Consider the following 18178-nt stretch of genomic DNA (forward strand, 5'->3'; position numbering starts at 1 on the left):
GGCGGGGGGCTACGGAGGGGCCGGCGGCTGCTGCGGGTACGGGAATCCGGGCGACGGCGGCGCTGGGAAGGGACCCGGGACGGGCCTCGGCGGGGCGGTGGGTGGCGCACCGCCGCGGGTACCGGCGGTGAGGGTGGCCCGGGTGCGTGACATCCGCATCCTCCGCTCCTCCAACTTCAGGTACACAACGATTCTCGAAAACGTCGGGTTGATGATAGGGGGGTGTTGGAGGCGGCGTTCCCAAAATCGTCGTTCAGGCCGGCGATGAGGGTGCTGAGGAGGAGCTCGTCGGAGACCTTCTCACCAAAATCACGGAGCTCGTCAACAAGCTTCTTGAGGCGCATGCAGTAATCATCAACGGATGTGCCGAGCTGCTGGCACCCAAAGAACTCGCCGTGCAAGAAAATCTTGTGTTGGAGCGCGTTGTCGGTGAAGAGGCCATTGAGCTTGGTTTAAACGGCGTGAGCATTATCGTCGGCGGAGACCACCGTGTGGAAGAGGTCCTTCGAGATGATGGTGTAGAACCAACGGATGAGAGTGGCGTCGATGGACATCCACTCCTCATCGTCCTCCATGAAGCGGGAGTCCACAGAGCCATCGATGTGATCCCAGATGTTGTACTCCCGGAACACGAGGGAGAAGTACGTCTTCCATGCATAGTATGTGGAGGTGAGGTGATCAAGGACGACGGGAACCCGGACGAGGATGTTGAGGTCGCAGATGATGACGGAATCGGGACCTTCGAACGGGTTAGTGCGGCGGCTGCCGGTGGCGTCGGAGGAGCCGGGGGAGGCCATGGGGTTGGCGGCGTCTCGCGGGGAAGCGGCGCGGCCGAGGGATGGAGGCGCGGCCGGGTGGCGGCGCGGTAGGGTGAAGGCGGGAGCGGGAGCGGCGGCGCACACGGGAGCGGCGGTCGCGGTGGCGTGGGATTATGGCGGCAACGGCGGTGGGTGGTGGCGGCGGCGGCGATGGGATCGTGGCGGCACACGGGGGTTAGGGTTAGGATCTTAGGTATGATATCATGTTGGAGACAAGAGTTTTGGCAATGCTTCACGATGTATTGATCGGTGCATAGCGTACGTACATATGAAGTACAAGGTGGACTACAACCTCAACTATACAAAGATTAGAAGGTGGGTAGGCTATACAATATACATGCACGAACCATATATTCAACAGTACAAATTCCTTCCTTGACCACAACACATGACACATCTTCTCTCTCAAACGCACGCCATGTTTGATTGTTTCCTCCAGTTATAAGAATCTGAACCGCAGACTTTCAGGGACTGTGCAGTGCACACCAGAGAAGCGTGTTATTTTTCAGAATATGAGAGGTACAGATGCCCAATTATTCGTCACATAGGTTGAGCCAATCTGCTTCCCATTCGATATGTTGAGGCAGCATAACACAGCAGGGTACATGTACATCAACGAACGACAATTCATAATTCCATTCTATCCTCCGAGCCAACAATCCAGAACGAAAATGAAACGACTGTATGTATACACCAAAAGCCGGGAAGCGCAAAAAGAAAAGCTGCCATAATGCAGCTCAAGAACTACTGTATGTCCCAAAGTAACTGAAGCGGACCATGTTACAACAAAACGTTCATTTCAAAACTTGATATCAGGCGACGGTCGCCCGCGTGGACGCCGGAAGTTCGGCGCCGGCGGCGGGGGCCTCCTCCGCCACCGTTTCCTTCTCCTTCGGGGGTTCCGCGCCCTCTGTTTCCTTTGGTTCTTCCTGTTCTTCCGTTTCAGCTGCTGCGCTCGTACCTTCCTGTTGCACAGCGGCAGTAGACAGTATGGTTCAGCAATCAGCAAGTTATTGTTTTTTTTTTTGAGGATCTCAGCAAGTTATTGTTGACATGAATATGCACACCAAAATTCTTATACTGCACTTATTATCTCGCAAAAAAATATATACCGCACTTATTAGTTGCTAGGAAGTTTAACACTTTCTTTCTGTACATATGTGGTACTCCCACCGTTCGGATTTATTTGCCCCCTTTTATTTTGAGCCAAAATTTGTCCATGAACTTTACTAATAAAATATAAACTATATGTCATCAAAACTATATCATAGAAAACCTTTTGAACTACAAATCCAAAAATATACTTTTGGTAGCATGTACTTTATATATTTTTAGTTAAACTAGCATAAATGCCTGTGCGTTGCAACGGAAAAAATCAGTTTATATTCAAGTTTATTTATAATAATATGTGCAAAAATACATTCGTTGTTCATGCAAATTTTAGTCAAATTTTTTTAAGATCCAAAATTATCGAAATAGGACATGCTAATCTTATAGAATATTTCTTTACCTACATCAACATACTTCTCCTTAAAAGAAATTAGGAACTCGGTAAAGTTTAGCCAATACCGGTCACAAAATTCGGAGAGAGATAGCATACGTTCGCAACAACTATTATATTTTTGGGCTTGTTCGAGTGGGGATATTTGGATATTTTCTAGATTTTAAAAATATTGTACTAAAATAGTGTTTGGGGCTCACCATGGTTCTTGTTAAAAACAAAGTTATATATGATATTTATTTTTTCATTAACATTCTTAGTTCAACCGACAACTCAACATGGACATAGAAAAATCCCCAGCCCAGCAGGAAGCAGGCCTTGCATTAGAATTTCAACAACTGTGGTTTTGTCGGGCGTCAAAAGCTCACAAAAAAAATTCAGGTTTAGCCCCTATGCCAAATATACTATTGTGACCTTGTGGAGTTAGTCTGACTCATTCTTTTTTTGAATGACAACTCATATTTAGCTGGGCAAGCTCATCCCCAGGCTAGCACGGCCTCAACATGTATGTGCTTGATCTTGTCTTTCAATAGGCTGCAACACGTTGGTGCGTGGCCTTATGCTGCTTCATTCTTGCCTCATGCAGTCCACCCATGCGCGGCTGGCAGCGGCTCGAAGGTCTCACACCTCTTTGAGCACACAATCACACGATTTCCCCTCAATTCGCTTTCCTTATTTACTTTTTCAAAGGTGGCATGATTTTTCCCTCGATTATTTTCCGTTTCTCGATTTCCTTTCCTTCCTTGAATTCTCCTTTCTTTATTTCTTAGGACAACTCCTTGATAACCAGGAAACTTAAAAATGTATATAAACTGGTTATATTGTGTGCAAGAAACCGAGGTGGGACTAAACAAAACCAACATTTGTGTCTCTATTTAACACAAAAGTGATGTAGCTAGATGATACATACCATCTATGGATAGACCACAGGTCATGCGTTCGAAACCCATGATGAAACACTTATTTTTTGCGTGGGCTGCCAATGTAGTTGGGCCGGTTTATAACGCGCGGCAGGCCTGGTAGCTGGGCCAGCTTACAGCGCACGGTTCAGCCGTGTTTAATTTAACGGGCTGAGGCCCAGCCAAGCGATGGGTGAACAGACCAGAAGCCAAAAACAATAGGACGAAACAAAACGGGACCAAATCAAGAATACCTATTCCCTTTAATAGTAGATATAGGTATAGATATAGATATAGATAATGGTTAAGCTTGAACCCAAAATACAAAGGGCCTAATAAACCTGGACGAAGGTAATAGTACTAGGACTTTTGAGTAATTGCTCCTAGTAGAACTTTTGAACGGTAACTAGCTTGAACTAAAATCACGATACTTATTATGGGTCAAAGGAAGTACTCCCTTCGTCCGGAAATACTTGTCGAAGAAATGCATAAAAATAAATGTATCTAGAATTAAAATACATCTAGATACATCCATTTCTCCGATGAGTATTTCCGGACGGAGGGAGTAGTAAATTGCTTCTCCCACTGGTAAACGCACCAAAATTTCTAGGAAACAAGCATTCTCCCTACAATGTACCGGCGTGAACTAGCGAAGGCCATTGGATTTCGGTTAGCTGCCTGCTCATGCATATGATGCATGTGTGATATCAGCCTTGCAAAGTGGAAAGACCCAATAGCAACCCGCGACACAGGGCGTCGTGCCATAGTGCGTCACAAAAAGAAAAAAAAATACCATATTATAAGTTGCCTGACAATAGTCATCTTTTTTAAAATGACAGTCATTTTTGTGTTGTCTAAGTTGGACATTATGATGTTTGAAGTTGCACGAAACGAAATTGTGTCTCTATAGTTGTCTAAACTTAACACTACACACGGTTAAGAATATCCAACTGCCTAGTTCTCAATTAATAAGAAATGCCCGTTTAGGATCTCCGGCTTTGAAACAATAATTTCTCGGTCACCTATATAGATAAAAGCTAAAACAAAAATGCAAAAAAATCATGAAAAAATAAAGTTTTGAAAATAAAGTAAACCAATAGAAACAAACTCGGATCACCTTGGGCCGAGTGGCGAACGGGCCTATTCCACTCAAAGTTTGTGTACAACACACACATAAAGATCAAGCCCGAATAGAACAACGGCCCAGATCTCGCAACCACAGAGCTATATCGCCCAAACTCAAAAAACGAACCAAAAAACCTAAAAATGATCTAATGGAGGGTGAACAAAAAGACATGCACTTGCTAAACATCCAGGTGCCGGTACGCATATACTCCTACTAGCAAAAAGACTGCTGCTGGTGCCGGTAGCAGTCTAGCAGAGAAGAAAAGAAGTACTCCTACTAGATCGAATTCGGTAGAAGTTGAGAGCTGAACAAAACCTCTAGCTGCGCCGTACCTCACTCTGTTGCCCGACCACGACGTCCCGGCTAGCTTCCTCCGCGGGTGCCGGTGCCTCTTCCACCACCGCCGGCAGCGCCACCTCCTGTTCCGCGCCGGTCGCCGGTGCCGTCGGCGGCTCGGCAGGCGGGGGAGCGTCGTCGTCGCCCAGCGCCTTCGGCTTCAACCCGCAGTTCCCCATCCTTCCTTCGCCGTCTCTTGCCACGCAGCGCAAGCGCAACAGACGTGAAAGAAACGGCGGAGGAAAATTAGAAGCGTGGTGAGTGGTGACAATCGAAGGCGATGTTTTATAAGCCTGCCGCCTGCTAGGAGTTCCGGTATCAACAATGTCTTCTTGCTGTGATGCTGTCGTGGGTGCGAGCTGGTACGGTTGGAACTAGCGGGCAGCGGCAACGATAGAATAGCTGTAATCAACAAATTATTATTGTAGCCGACTAGCCGGCCGTATTAGGGTATACCATTTGGCGTCGAACTGTCGACGTGATGCGAACCGTTCCTGGCATCGTCTGGTGGAGTCGTGGGCGGCACTGCAATTTCTTTCTTTCTTCATCTTGAGCCGGTTCTCCATCTTCAGTTAATTAACCCCAGGAGAAGGCAATCGCTCCATTAAGTAGATAAGATGTCACTATAGGTTCTTTTTTTTTTGCCGGGGGTCACTATAGGTTCTTGTTCGGCCATAATTTTTTCCTTCATAAAATCTCAAAGAACCGGAATTTTTTTACAGCCCTTAATTCCTTATCTGTTACTACGATGCTATCCTCTGATTTTTTTTTTGACAGTTAAATTTGTCTCTCGTTAACCAGGTAAGAACGAACACATCGTATACAGAACAAACTACTAGTGCGGTTGCATGCATGCGTTCTCTTGGGTACACCCAGACTACATATACTCCGTACAATTGTACATACGTCTTCGGCCAGTGCGCTCCTAAAATATGAGGAAGAGGAGGCTGAGGAAACCAGGCAAAAAATAAGCTCAAGAATAACCGTGTCAGTTGCTAAGAACACATGCATGCATGCCTATTTTTGCCTCCTTCTGACCCTCTCCGCTCTCCGACCACCGTTAAACCATCCTAAGGCTACCAAGAGCGCGACCATCCTAACCCTGCTCCTAACCACTCGTACTCCAACCATCCTGACCTATAAAATCCTCTCCCAAGCATCGATCATCATCAAGCTAAATAAGACTTCCAAGTCCCAGCTAATAAAACCGAGATCAATAATCCCCCGCCATCTCGCCGGTCTCCACCGCACCACCATCCGTCCGAAATGGAGATGAAGAAGATCGCCTTCGCCGCCCTCATCGCCGCCGCCTCGGCCACCGCCGTCATGGCCTCCGAGGCCGCTCCTGCCACCAGCGACGCCTCTGAAGTGGCAATCGCCCCCGCCGCCCTCGTCGCCTCCCTTGTCGCATATTTCCTCTACTGAAGCAGCGGACAGTAGGGGAGGAGTTAATTACTAGCATTGCATTGGCCGCATGTGTGTATACATGCGAATGATGTGGTGTAATTTTTATCATTTTTGTATTGATGAGCACGGTTAACCGCTGATAGGTACGTGATACATGTACTTGTATCCGGTGGATGCTTAACCGTGCTGAACATGTTCATTTTTTTGGTCAGATCACATCAACTTGTGTAATTGTTGTGATTTGTTTTATTTGTTGAATTCAATGTTTTCTAGTTCACTTTCATATTTCGCGTTGATCCTCCTGTCATTTTAATGTCCTTCGGTCAAAAATGAGGAAAAAACTGGGCGAATTTCTGCACCGTAAGAAGACCAATTCTCTCTATATCACTCTCAAACGTTTTGTTTCCTGGATAGCGCTGCATGACAATTTTTGGGTTGCACTCAAGCCATTCCAATATTCTATTATTTTCTTCTCTATAAACATTCAATTTACTGCTATTTTAAGAGCACTCATTAGAGTTTAAAAGATCATATCATGTGTAAACTAATCCTCTCTACTTACTACCTCTAACTAGTTCAACCACCACAAAACTGGGACTTGGTAACCCCTTGCCAACTGTTAGGCGTGCAACCAAGGTTTTTAATTTCGGAAAGAATATAATTTCGGACCTCGCTTAAATATGCAAAAATTCAGAAATTTAACGTATTTCGGAAATTATTTTTGCGTTTCAGATTTCAAATTTCACTTAATTTTAATGAATTCTAACATAACTTACTTTTTTTGAAATCATTTCGAATATGCCTCAAAATTTTGGAGTTAAAAATATTTCAGACTCCACTGAAATTTCGTTGAAATTTTTAACTCTGCTTGCAACGCATAAATTTTCTTATTTTTCTTGAGCAAAAAGGAAATTAAATTATCAGTAGTGTTATCTGGCGAACGTCAGCTGGGAGGGGGATCGCAAGTGAGCGATTTTCCTCACAGTTGTAGTTGCTTCGCTAGATCTAACGATGAGAGTAACGAAAATGCCTTCTTCTGAAGAAACCACCTTGTTGTTTACAATAAGTTGTCATCCCCTCACAAATAAAACTGGTAGCGAAATCGTTTGAAATGCCATCCCTTCCAGCGAATGTTCGCCAGCTAAGAGAGTCCTAAGTTTTGGACATCGTTTGGTCAGCGCCGTTCGGATTGGATAAGCAAGCCCGGGAAGTTTGTCAAGTCATTAGTTGTAAACCCGTGTAGTTCTTTGGTCTCACGCACCAATGATCTCAATCCACCCGGGTAATTAATCATGGTAATCCCAACTGGAAACCACCAGATCAATACAGTCCCTTGTGAATCCAGCAAACCTTACATGCGATCGGTTACAAAGGAGAACACAATCCCCATGCGTACGAGTACGAGGCGTCACAGCGAGCATGGAGGGGACTAATCACGCAATAATAAGCACTGGTAGTACGTAATTAACCCGATCAACCCACAGCATGGAGGGTATCATCGTTTCTTGCGGAGTTTGGCGATGCCTTCCTTCACTTTGTACCAGACGCACTCACCAATCCTGTAGAACAGGACGTAGCCGCAGATGTACAGGCCTTCAAACACCTCCTGCGCGGCGCTCTTCCTCCTCGCCACTTCCTCGTCTCCCTGCTTCCCCTCGGCCTCCCCCGGCGCCTCCGGCTCGCCCTCCGCGGCGCCGTCGTTCGTCCTCGCCACGGGGGAGCTCCACGGCCTCTGCTCGCCGCGGGTCACATGCCGCAGCGGCGACGAACTAGGCGCGACGGAGGCGACGCCGGGGAGGAATTTGCAGCATGCCGCCTTGTTCGGAACCGCCGCGTTCAGAGCGCCCCTGTTCGGTTCGGTGGGGATCGGAGACAGTCGGAGAGAATTGATCCCCCGTGACCCCATCCAGTAATTGTCTCCAGTCCCATTAGAGACAGGATTAGCCGAACGAGCCCTGAACTGGAGTGGAATGGTTCTGGAGCACATCTTGGCGGGGGAAATTTGTTTGGCAGCTGACAGTCGGCAAGGCATTCAGCTGATTCAGGTTACATGACTCCATGGCGGATCGGGTGCTTTTTATACTAGTATGAATATCTGATTAGCCGGGTGAATCAGAGCCGATTAGTGATAACCGGAAACCGCCTTGGCGCGGGGCTGAGCCTGACAAACACGTCGGTGTTTACAAGGCGGTGCTAGTCCTTCGTAGTTTGTTTTCGTATATTGAGCATGAGATGGTTGATGACATCGGCTGGTACTTGACGTCGAATGCCCTGTCAAGAAACCCTTTCACTAGTGAGTTTGTGTTATTGAAAAAGTTTGTGTTCGATTTTTAGCACTGAATCCATTTTGCGGAGAGGCGAGAATCTAACACATTTCACCCCAGGTCTTTTGTGAGGTTCCGTTATAAACTTACAATAATGCCATTTGAGAATCTCCATGGTAATCCTTCTTTTTGTTGTTGGGATCTCCATGGTCGAGCTGAATGTTTCTGGCTTACGCACACCGTTCCGAGTTTTGACCGCCCCCTTGCATAGAATATCTAACTAAACTCATTTTCTGAGATGTAGGAGAGCTAAATTTGGACAGTTTTTTTTTTTGAGACAAGCTAAATTTAGACAGCTACAGACTACAGTACCAGTGCAGTGTAGTTTATCCCTTCAAGCTCGGCGGGGAGCATCGATTTTTCAGTTTGCACAAGGAAGTAATATGGGCCAACATATTAACTGAGGAGTAGTAGCCCATACATTACCAATACTAGAAGAACGTCAGTGCATTGCAACGGAGCCACATTAACTTTAAAAATTCAATATCAATTATGTTAAAATTTCATTTAATATTCTCATACATATTAAGTGACATTGACGACCTTTTTTACCATCAAATTCACACACACACACTCTTTCCCTCCCTCTTCCTCACTCTCTCTCCCCCTCTCCCTCACTCGGAAGGTGGGACGAAAATAAACCCGTAACGGAGACTACCAACTGAGGCATTAGGAGTAGAGATCATTTAGTTGATAAGAATAAATAGAAAACGGTGTTAAAAAGGAGAAACAGATTAGAATATATTGAAAAACCAAAAAGACGATGTAAAAGGGGATTCGCCCTGCCCCCCGGGCCTTGCCACCGAACCGGCTCAGTGGTCCAGTCACCGCGCGGCCGTCTTCTCCTGTTCCCCTAGCCACGTCGCTATAGAGCCGGGCTCCCGCCCGACCACCTCGCTGGCATCGAAGGGGAATGGATAAGGGTGACACCCTTCCTTCCCTGCCCCCATGGCCTCACTCCTCCTCGACGCCCCTCCCAAATCCACTTCTCCTCCTCGCTCGCTCGATCCCGTCGATCTGAACGAAGTCAGACGCCATGGCCACCATGACCGACCCCGTCCACATGGCCACTGCCCTCCCTGCGGGCTAGGAGCTTGTCGAGGAGCTCCAAACGCCTTTCGCTACTTCATCTGCGCCAACGAGATCAAGTCCAGCACCCCCGCATCGACGTCGCTGCCGTCTTCCTCAACCTTGGGCCACCGCGACATTGCCATCCGATCCGCGCCGCCCCGAGCTCCCATGTCTTCCCCTAGGGCGCCATTGACACCGCCATGATCTCCTCTTGCCTTTCCCATGTTTCCCCTCTCGTTTGCTCTTGTTAGGTATTTCTCCGTGGCCGAGAACCGCCGTCCGCCATGGCCATTGCAGGGGTAGCCACCGAGCTCCTCGGATTGACCCCGTGGCACATGCCCGCTCCTATGCACGCCCATGCCCGAGCCTGTCGCTCTTCTTCCGCACCCGCGGGGCCACTCCCTCTCCATGCCCACGCCCGTGCTACACCGCGTCGGTCGCGCCCGCCGCTGCCGTCGCGCTCGCCGCAGCCACCGCACCACTGTGCCCCGCGCGACACACACCCTGGCCGCGCGCCACACTCGCTGCGCTCGCCCCGTCTGCTGCCGCTTATCCCTTCGCTCGCCCCGCTGTCGCGCCCCTGCCTCGCGCCGCCTCCAGTCGTGGCCATCTTCTGCCGGTCGCCCCCTTAGCCACGCCGGCCGCATCTCTGCCCTCCACCGTCGGCCGCTCGCCTCGCCTGCTGCGTGTTGCTTCCTACTGCTATACGCTGCTCTACCGCTGGTACGCTGCTGCGCCATGCCCTCGACACCGCCGTGGACAAATGTGGCGGAGGGATTGTTAATGGAGTACGAGAAAGAGGTGGCGGAGAAGGTGTGGAGAGGCAGGAGGCCTGGGGCGGTGTCAGTTGGCTGTGGTGGAGGTGTTTATGCGAGAAGGAGACGGAGTGGAAGGAGAGGTCACAATTGGAAAGAATCATAAAAAAATCATAACCCGAAGATCTCAGTTCAAAAAAATGCTAATATCGATGGAGGGGTGATTTTCTTTAATAGGTGGAAAACATAGGAAATATTGGTTGTTATCAAGAAAAGGTAAAAATTTAGGAAAGCTAGCAAAATGCCCGTGCGTTGCTACAGGCAATAATACGGATAAACAAATATACTAATATTTAGGAAAAGGTGTGCATACCCTCCTTACCAAAGCAATTAAATGTACATATGTTGCCACTGGATAATATAAATATTATGTAACCACACATTGTTTTACTATTGTTATATAGAGAACCCCAATATTAGTCTTCTTTTTCTATCTAGAGGGAACTTTTGCCTTCCTCATTTCCTATTTTCAAGACGTTTCTTTCTACACTCACCTCGCTAATATACATGTGGTTTTTTCTCCTCTATTCATCCTTCTCCATCAGACCATCGGATCTAATAAACTATGCCACTATATTTTTGTCACTACATCTTTGTTATGCTCCTTGATCGTCCCCTTAGGGAAGCACCAACACTCGGTACTTAGCACATGCGCCAGGATCAGAAACCTGGCCGATTGGCACTTATCCCTCTCTCGGAACAGGCTTTCGCCCTGCTTTAAGCAACGAAACAAAGTACACAGGCGAACGATACAATATAGTGGAGAGGTCCCCTTACAAAGTAGATCAAAAGATACAAAGAACAAGCCTAACACCTCGCCGAGGCACGAACAACGACCCCCGAGCTCAATGACAACGCTCCCAAGAGGGTGACGGCGCGAAACGTCGCCGAATGTTAGTGTTAGATATAGCGTCGGCGTGAGACATTTCCATATGACAAAGGCAAAGTCACATTTGGTGCAAACTTAGATCTGATTTTCTAGCATCCTCCATCATGCGGTACCATATTCCCTGAAAACTAATACCAATAAAATGCATGACTTGTAGAAGTCGTCAATAATGAATGCTGAAGTCTAGTAAAAATTTGTGTTTTTCTATAAACATGCTAAAAACCATAGAATAAGCCATTCCCAACATTTGATATCACAAAAAGATAAACTTAGCAAGTTGAAAAGGTCTAAATCACCTTCTTTGAAACATGTAGTAAATCGTGAGGAACATACATTTTGCCTTCATTTCTTAAAACCGGGTCACAAACCGCAGATAGTTTGAACATATATTAGCAAATTCTGTTAAGAATTCATCTATGAAGACACAATAAGATTTTGTACAAAAGAATAACCATAGGGATAATGGAAGGTGAGAAAAGGTTATGAATGGAAACAGAGCCAACGTAGTCTGAATAGCATAAATAGCATGGTACATAAAAAACTATTGAGAAAATAAATAAATATCATGCTTATTTGGTATAAAGAATTTCACTGTCATTAAAGAATTTCACTGTCATTAAGGATGATGCTAATTATTTGCAATCACAATGAAGTATGAGTGAAGACCAATCAACTTGTATTCTTTTTCTTTAACATGAAGGATGGGAATAAGTCGTAATGGTCATTCACTTGTTAACAAATTTGTATGGTCGCCAGTCCTTCAATAAGAATCCGCAGTTGATCGCCATTGAGACACTGTCCTCCAAAGTTGAGTATCCTGAGATAAAGCATAGTGGGAAATATTTAGCCATGCCACACATATTGCACATTGTATCGAACAGCCCAATTATATAAATGTATGATTAGAGAACTGTGCATGGTTTATTGGATCCATATCAAACCCAAGGAGTGGCAAAGGAAAGACAAGATGCGATATAAGCAAATCATCTTTCAATCTAAAGAGTAAATTGCATTTGTTGCCAGATATTATGTTTAGTAGTCGTGAGTTCACCTTGTATGTTCACATCATGCACATAAAGTGGACCTTCTTTAATTTTGATTACACCACTACAAGCACACCCAAATCCACAAAAAGAACAAAAAATAAATCACAAAACCTTCTTCATAGCTCTACCTCTCTCCACCATGCGGCCCGGAGAGAAGTTTGGCCATATCTAGGGTCTTGACTTCATAGGATATTTATCCCGAGAATGCTTGGGATGGACGTCCTACTGCATATCAATCCCACTCGTCGGCGGATGAATTTTTGGTGCAGGCTGGGAGCATGACCTGGGCAATGGCGTCGACTGATTTCTGCATAAGAACAATACAAATCTTAAAAAACAAAAACACCTTTAGTTGTATCTAAATGCCCAATGTCAATATAAAAATGGGGCAACAAATAGAAAAGAGGCCAATAACTTCATTTTTATTTATTATTTGCGAATGAGGCCAATCACTTCATTAAATGAACACACTAAAGGCAATATTTCCTTTCTCAGTATCTCATAATCTGTCATTCGAGCATTCAACTCTTAAATTCTCAAGCAAGCATTTTCTCCAAAAGCCAATGTGGTGAAAAATTCATACTGCAAGTAAATTAGAGAATAGATGAAAGTATCTTACAGGAACTACCTGTATGTTTTAATCGACAAAAGCTAGTCCATATGGTCAAAGCTTGCAACGGCTTCTAAGATGCCAGCAACAGGTTTAAACATTTTCTTCTTTTTGGTTTCTGGCAAAGATTAAAATCGCGGGCGAGAGAGAATCGCAGCCGGGATTTTTGCAATAACGATTAAGGAAATAATGGCGCAATCGCCTGATCTCCCGCTATTTACTAAGCCATGCAAATCGCGGGGCGGTTTCAGATCCACGATAGCTTAGATTTCTCCCGCCATTTTAATCTTTGGTTTCTGGATAAAATTTGTGCACGGACATAAGCTAAAATCACATGTAAGTGCAATGAGACAGGGAGAGAAAGAGATAACAGGAAACTGACAAGTAAATATTTTCTTTGTTCCCAGCAACATATCTCCCAAATATGTTTCCATCCCATACCATATCTCTACTACAAAATCCTTGTTCATAGCCTCTCCAACATGCCCCTTGCAGACAGAGTCGTTGAGAAAACTATATCCAAAAATAGTTGAGAAAATAACTCTTCAGACCGAAGACCCGTGTTGCCCCACCCCCCACCATGATACGTCCTCCGAACTCCGTTGCAACGCCTGCCACTCCGCTGGTTCCCTGCCCAACTTCCCATATCTGCTCTGCCAACACACTTCACCATGCCTGCGTCTACCCGGCTCGCAATGGTTCTGGCCACTCATGTCCTCTGCCACAATTTGGCGGTCGTTCGGACGCGTCCTCGCTCGTCCATCTCGAACAAAAGCTTCACAGGTGCATGGTCAGGCAAAGTGAGATTTGGGTGGATCAGAACTGTTCACAACCAAATCCATTCCAATGCTAAAAGTGCTAGTAGCAAAGACTACTCATGCGTAGTAGGAAAAAGATCCTCAACACATCTTGTCAGTTTTCTATTATGATTTCAGATATGCTCGTAACCAATCCCTAGCTGATATAGCTAGGGAAGGTCACAAGTGTTCCTTAAAAACACAAGATCCTCCATTAAGGTATACTTTCTGTTTGATCGAACCATTTCAGCTAAGCCATCGAATTCTTTTGGTAAATTCAGAATCATGATTCCTCGGACCTGACAATCACTACTAGGAAAAGGCCTACTAATGGCGCACCTAATTTGGCCATTAATGGCGCATTAGTGGTGCTCCATTAGTGCCACACCATTAGTATATTTTACTAATGGCGCACCTCAGATGCACCATTAGTATATACAACAGTGCGCCATTAGTATGCCTCCCAGGGGGCCATGTATACCCAGGTGCTTTGGCATACTAATGGCGCACAACAACAAGATGCGCCATTAGTAACTTCGGCATACTAATGATGCACTGTTTAATGATGCGCCATTAGTATCCTTTGGCATACTAATGGCGCGCTGTGATGTGATGCGCCATTAGTATGAATATTAGTTTTTTTTTTAATTTTCTGTTTTTTGCACAGGTTACAAAATGTATAATTGGACAAAATATAGACAGCACACATCAACAACAGATTCATCGAATACAATAGAAGATTAGTCTCTGAATACAATTCATCATATTAGTCTCCGAATACAATTCATCATATTAGTCTCCGAATTGAAAAGACCGAACAAAGATAGAACATTATATTACAAGTCTCGAGACCGCGAGTAGCGAGTTTGTCTTCACATTACAAGTCTCGAGACCGCGAGTAGCCAAACGAAACGTTAGTACCAATTTACAGACAATACATAAGCAATATATAAGTATGCAACAGAACGATCGGAAGAGAAAAGCAAGACATTAATAGCATCGATTACATCTAAGTTGAACGACTCTCGAAACCAAAGAGACATACTACAAGTTCATTAAAGTTTAATTACAACATGAGCCAATCGATGTTTCAGAACTAGACACAGCATCACTGCTTTCGACTCGACTCAAGGGACCGGAGCGTGGATGAAGCCGCCGTCTATCGTGGGAGTCATGAAATAACGGTCGTTGTCAGCCTGCATTTGTAGCATTGTGTCGATGTCACTGTTGGACGGTTGATTTCTGAGGTAGAACTGCCCCGAGGTACGAAGGACATCTTTATAGATGATTTCCGCAAACTCCGACTGGATGCGAAAGAATTCTTGTCTGATGTCCGCGTCCTGGATTGCCGACACGCTCGCGGCCCAATATTTGAGTTTACTCGGTAGCAGAAGTTGATGATGGTCCCGTACGATCGCCCGCATGTGATGGATGGCGTAGTAGGCACCCTTCTGACCGCCAGGCGGCTGCTTGACGCAGCAGAACGTCGTATTGTGGGAGAACACGTGCTTGCCGTACTTACAAATAGGCCTGGTGAAGGTGCCTCCAGATTTGACGTAGCCGGGGAGAACATCATCAAGAACCTTCTTGACATTTGTGTAGTCTACGTTCGAATGACGGTCCGGGTCGAAATACGTGGCCATGGAATATTTGGGGCTTAGGAGGATGAGCGTGCAATGTGTGTCACTGCAGAAAACACGGAATGTTAAAAGAAAAACGATCGAAATCTAAGAATTCATATGTTACGGGGCGGTTGAGGGGAGGACTTACTCGGGAAAGTAAGGCACGAGGAAGTTATCCTTATCTTGGTTTGCCAGAATGATGCCTTCGAGGTAAGAAGTCGCGACTTGCCGGTCCCCAGCGCTGCCCAAGATCTTGGCACACATGTAGAAGGGGTCGACTATCACGATGTCCGGGGTCTTGTCGCGAATGATCCGCATCTCCATACTCAGCGAAAATAGCCGAAAGAAGGTGTAGTGCAGCGGATGAAGGTTCAACATAGCGTGGATGTCATCAAACCGCAGGACGATCGTACCCCCGATGGAGTTATCCACAAAGCCCTTGCCCTCTGGCACCTTGGCCGCGAAAACCGGGTATGCCACATCCTTCTCTCTGAGACACTGCTTCTCCAAAGAAAGAACACTGTCATGCAGACTCCGCATAGCACCGGTTGCAGCATCGAGCATATTTCTCGGTAGCATCAGCCTACCTGCCACATGCAGCCTCCTCATTAAATCCTCAGGTGAAGGTGGCCCGTCCTGAGCACGGATCATACTCGGTGCCGGCTGGCCCACACCCTTGTTAGTCTTTCTTTTGCGTGCCTTCTTCTTCTCCTGTAATGGGACCGAGTTCTGCTCACAGACCACCTTCTTGAGTGTGTTGGGGGTGATAATATTTCGCACCTCGCCTATCTGAGGCTCGGTGAAGTCGGCAGCTGGAGGCGTCTCCTGAGAGCTGAACTGCAGACAACGCCTGTTGCAACTTGGCTTCTCCGCGGTACCAGCTAGATCGCGCACGCTTTTGTTGGGTTGGGTTCTTCAGAAGGAGGCCCCATGAAGTCACCACCGTACCCATGATCGGCAAAGTACTGATCGACGTTGCCAAATGTATCGTCGTCGTCGTAGTTCTGATCCTGTGCCATATGCATGTTTGGATCCAGTGGCATAGGGATGTCCGGCACCGTTGCGGCGGTCTTGCCATGGGGCCGACTTGGCGCCGGCACGACTGGCGGTGTTGTCTTTGGGGTGGTGTCCCTCGCCCCCAAACAAATCTGGCTCTTCGGCCAAAGCAGGGGCCAGCTCAGGCAGGTGCTGAGGGTCATCACGTCATCATCGTCGGCCCCGACGGGTCGAATCGGAGGTAACAACTCGTCGCAGCCTGGCAGCACCCGAACCAGTTGAACCCTAAACAAGTTGGGTGGCATCTGGGTACCGTGGAACAAGGGGTTGCCCGGTTGAACGATTTTGCCCTTGGCGACATCGACCAACTCGTTGTTCACGAAGTGCAGGAGAGTGCACGGAACATCGGCGGCGCCCTGCGAAAACATGTAGGGCGTCAAGGATGCCCAGTCAAAGGCAAGGAGATGAAGTCCTCGGCCGAGAGAGGCTTAATTAGTTACCGTGATGATGGTGTCGAGCTCGGCTAATGTCGAGGCACCGCCAACAGCGGGCGTGCAGTTGACGGAGGGGCCGCTTGCTGAAGAGGTGCCGGCCGGCATACACCCGGGTGCATTAAGCTCCCGTGCCGGCGTCGGAGACACCAATGGCCCCGCCATCGCGTTCTGCGAGTTGCTGGCCGTGAAGCTAGGAATCGGGGGCGGCCCCTGTTGGCCGCCCGCAATCCACGCACTAATCCCCTGGATCAAGGTAGGCACAATGGCGGTGATCGTCGCTCCGAGTTGTTGTTGCACTTGCTCTTGGACAATCTCCGGAATCCGCGCCACCTGTGCCCTGAGTTCTTGAACCTCGCGCGCCTGGCTTTCCGAGCTGGTCTTTTTCTCCTTTCGCCCACCAGTGTTATAGTATGACGACCATTTTGTTGACAAGCCTTTGCCGGCCACACGACCAGCTGACGTCGGCTTACTGAGCTTATCCTTGTTCTTCATTACATTCAACACCCTATTTAGAGTGGTGTCCCAAGGGTTGCTCTTAGTCGACCCCGCGCTACTGCTTTTAGTCGCCTGCGGAAGGAATGTGAACCATTTAGAAATTTGGCTTCATTAATTAGAATGCAACCATATGGAGCTAATTACGCGGGGGTGTATTCCTTACCAGAACAAGCTCAAGCGCCCTGGTCTTCGGATCCATGGTAAGCTCCTTTGTTTTCGGGTGCTTCTTGTACCGGGCCCTGACAAAGTTCCTGGTCTGCTTGTCACCGTATTTATCGAAGAGGGGCGGTAGGCCTTGCTCGGCACGGTCTGCCTCCTCCTTGTCCCATATAGGCTCCGCCACTCTGTAACCGCCGGGACCGAGTGTGTGTTCCCCTAAGTTCAGCTCCCGCATTTCTTTCCCCCACTTACTTGATTCGGAGTTTGCGGTGCTCGAGCAATTGATCTTGAAGTCATTGTAGTCATCTTCGGTGATCGAAGGATTTTTCTCCTTGATCTTCTCATAACTCTCACCTTTCTCGATCATTCTCTTCACATTGCTTTTCCAAGTAGACAGGGCCTTGCTCATCTTTGTGAGGGCAGCATTGTTCACTTTATTCCCTTTGAGGCTTGTGTTTTCAAATTCAGCGGGGAACTTATATCATTCGTGCAGCTTCGTGAAGAGGAGGTTGCGCAAATTCCCTCGGTCAGGATGCCTCAAGTTCTCGGTGTTGATCGAGACGGTGCTCCGAAGAATGCACCCGAGCTAAAGCGGTACCATCAGTGGTCTCAGGATCGGTGGGGAATGCGGCGTCCTCATACAAGTGAGGTTGTTCCTCCATCTCCTGGGACAGCTTCCAGAATGCCTTGCCGCCCGAACCCCCGGCCTCATCGTTGTTGGCCATGTTTCTCTCTAAATAGGAACAAAGTTTGGTCAAAAAGTTGGTTATTGT

At 47.1% G+C, this 18178-nt stretch overlaps 1 protein-coding gene across 1 annotated transcript; it reads right to left on the reverse strand.

The window, feature by feature from the left end:
• Window positions 1–1451: 1451 nt before the first annotated feature.
• LOC123149956 (major latex allergen Hev b 5) lies at window positions 1452–5021 on the reverse strand. Its single transcript, XM_044569778.1, has 2 exons — window positions 4677–5021; window positions 1452–1783 (listed from the first exon to the last, which is right to left on the reverse strand). The coding sequence occupies exons 1-2, from the start codon at window positions 4857–4859 to the stop codon at window positions 1631–1633; spliced, it is 336 nt and encodes a 111-aa protein (XP_044425713.1). The 5' UTR covers window positions 4860–5021; the 3' UTR covers window positions 1452–1630.
• Between the last annotated feature and the right edge of the window lie 13157 nt (window positions 5022–18178).

Source organism: Triticum aestivum, chromosome 1A (assembly GCF_018294505.1).
Source record: "Triticum aestivum cultivar Chinese Spring chromosome 1A, IWGSC CS RefSeq v2.1, whole genome shotgun sequence".
NCBI classification, from domain to species: Eukaryota; Viridiplantae; Streptophyta; class Magnoliopsida; order Poales; family Poaceae; genus Triticum; species Triticum aestivum.

What these genes read in the sequence shown, in the direction of transcription:
- LOC123149956 (XM_044569778.1), bottom strand. Translation starts at nt 4,859, where the DNA reads ATGGGGAACTGCGGGTTGAAGCCGAAGGCGCTGGGCGACGACGACGCT. An exon ending in TGGTCGGGCAACAGAGTGAG is followed by an intron (nt 1,784 to 4,676) that starts GTACGGCGCAGC and finishes GCTGTGCAACAG; the next exon opens with GAAGGTACGAGCGCAGCAGC.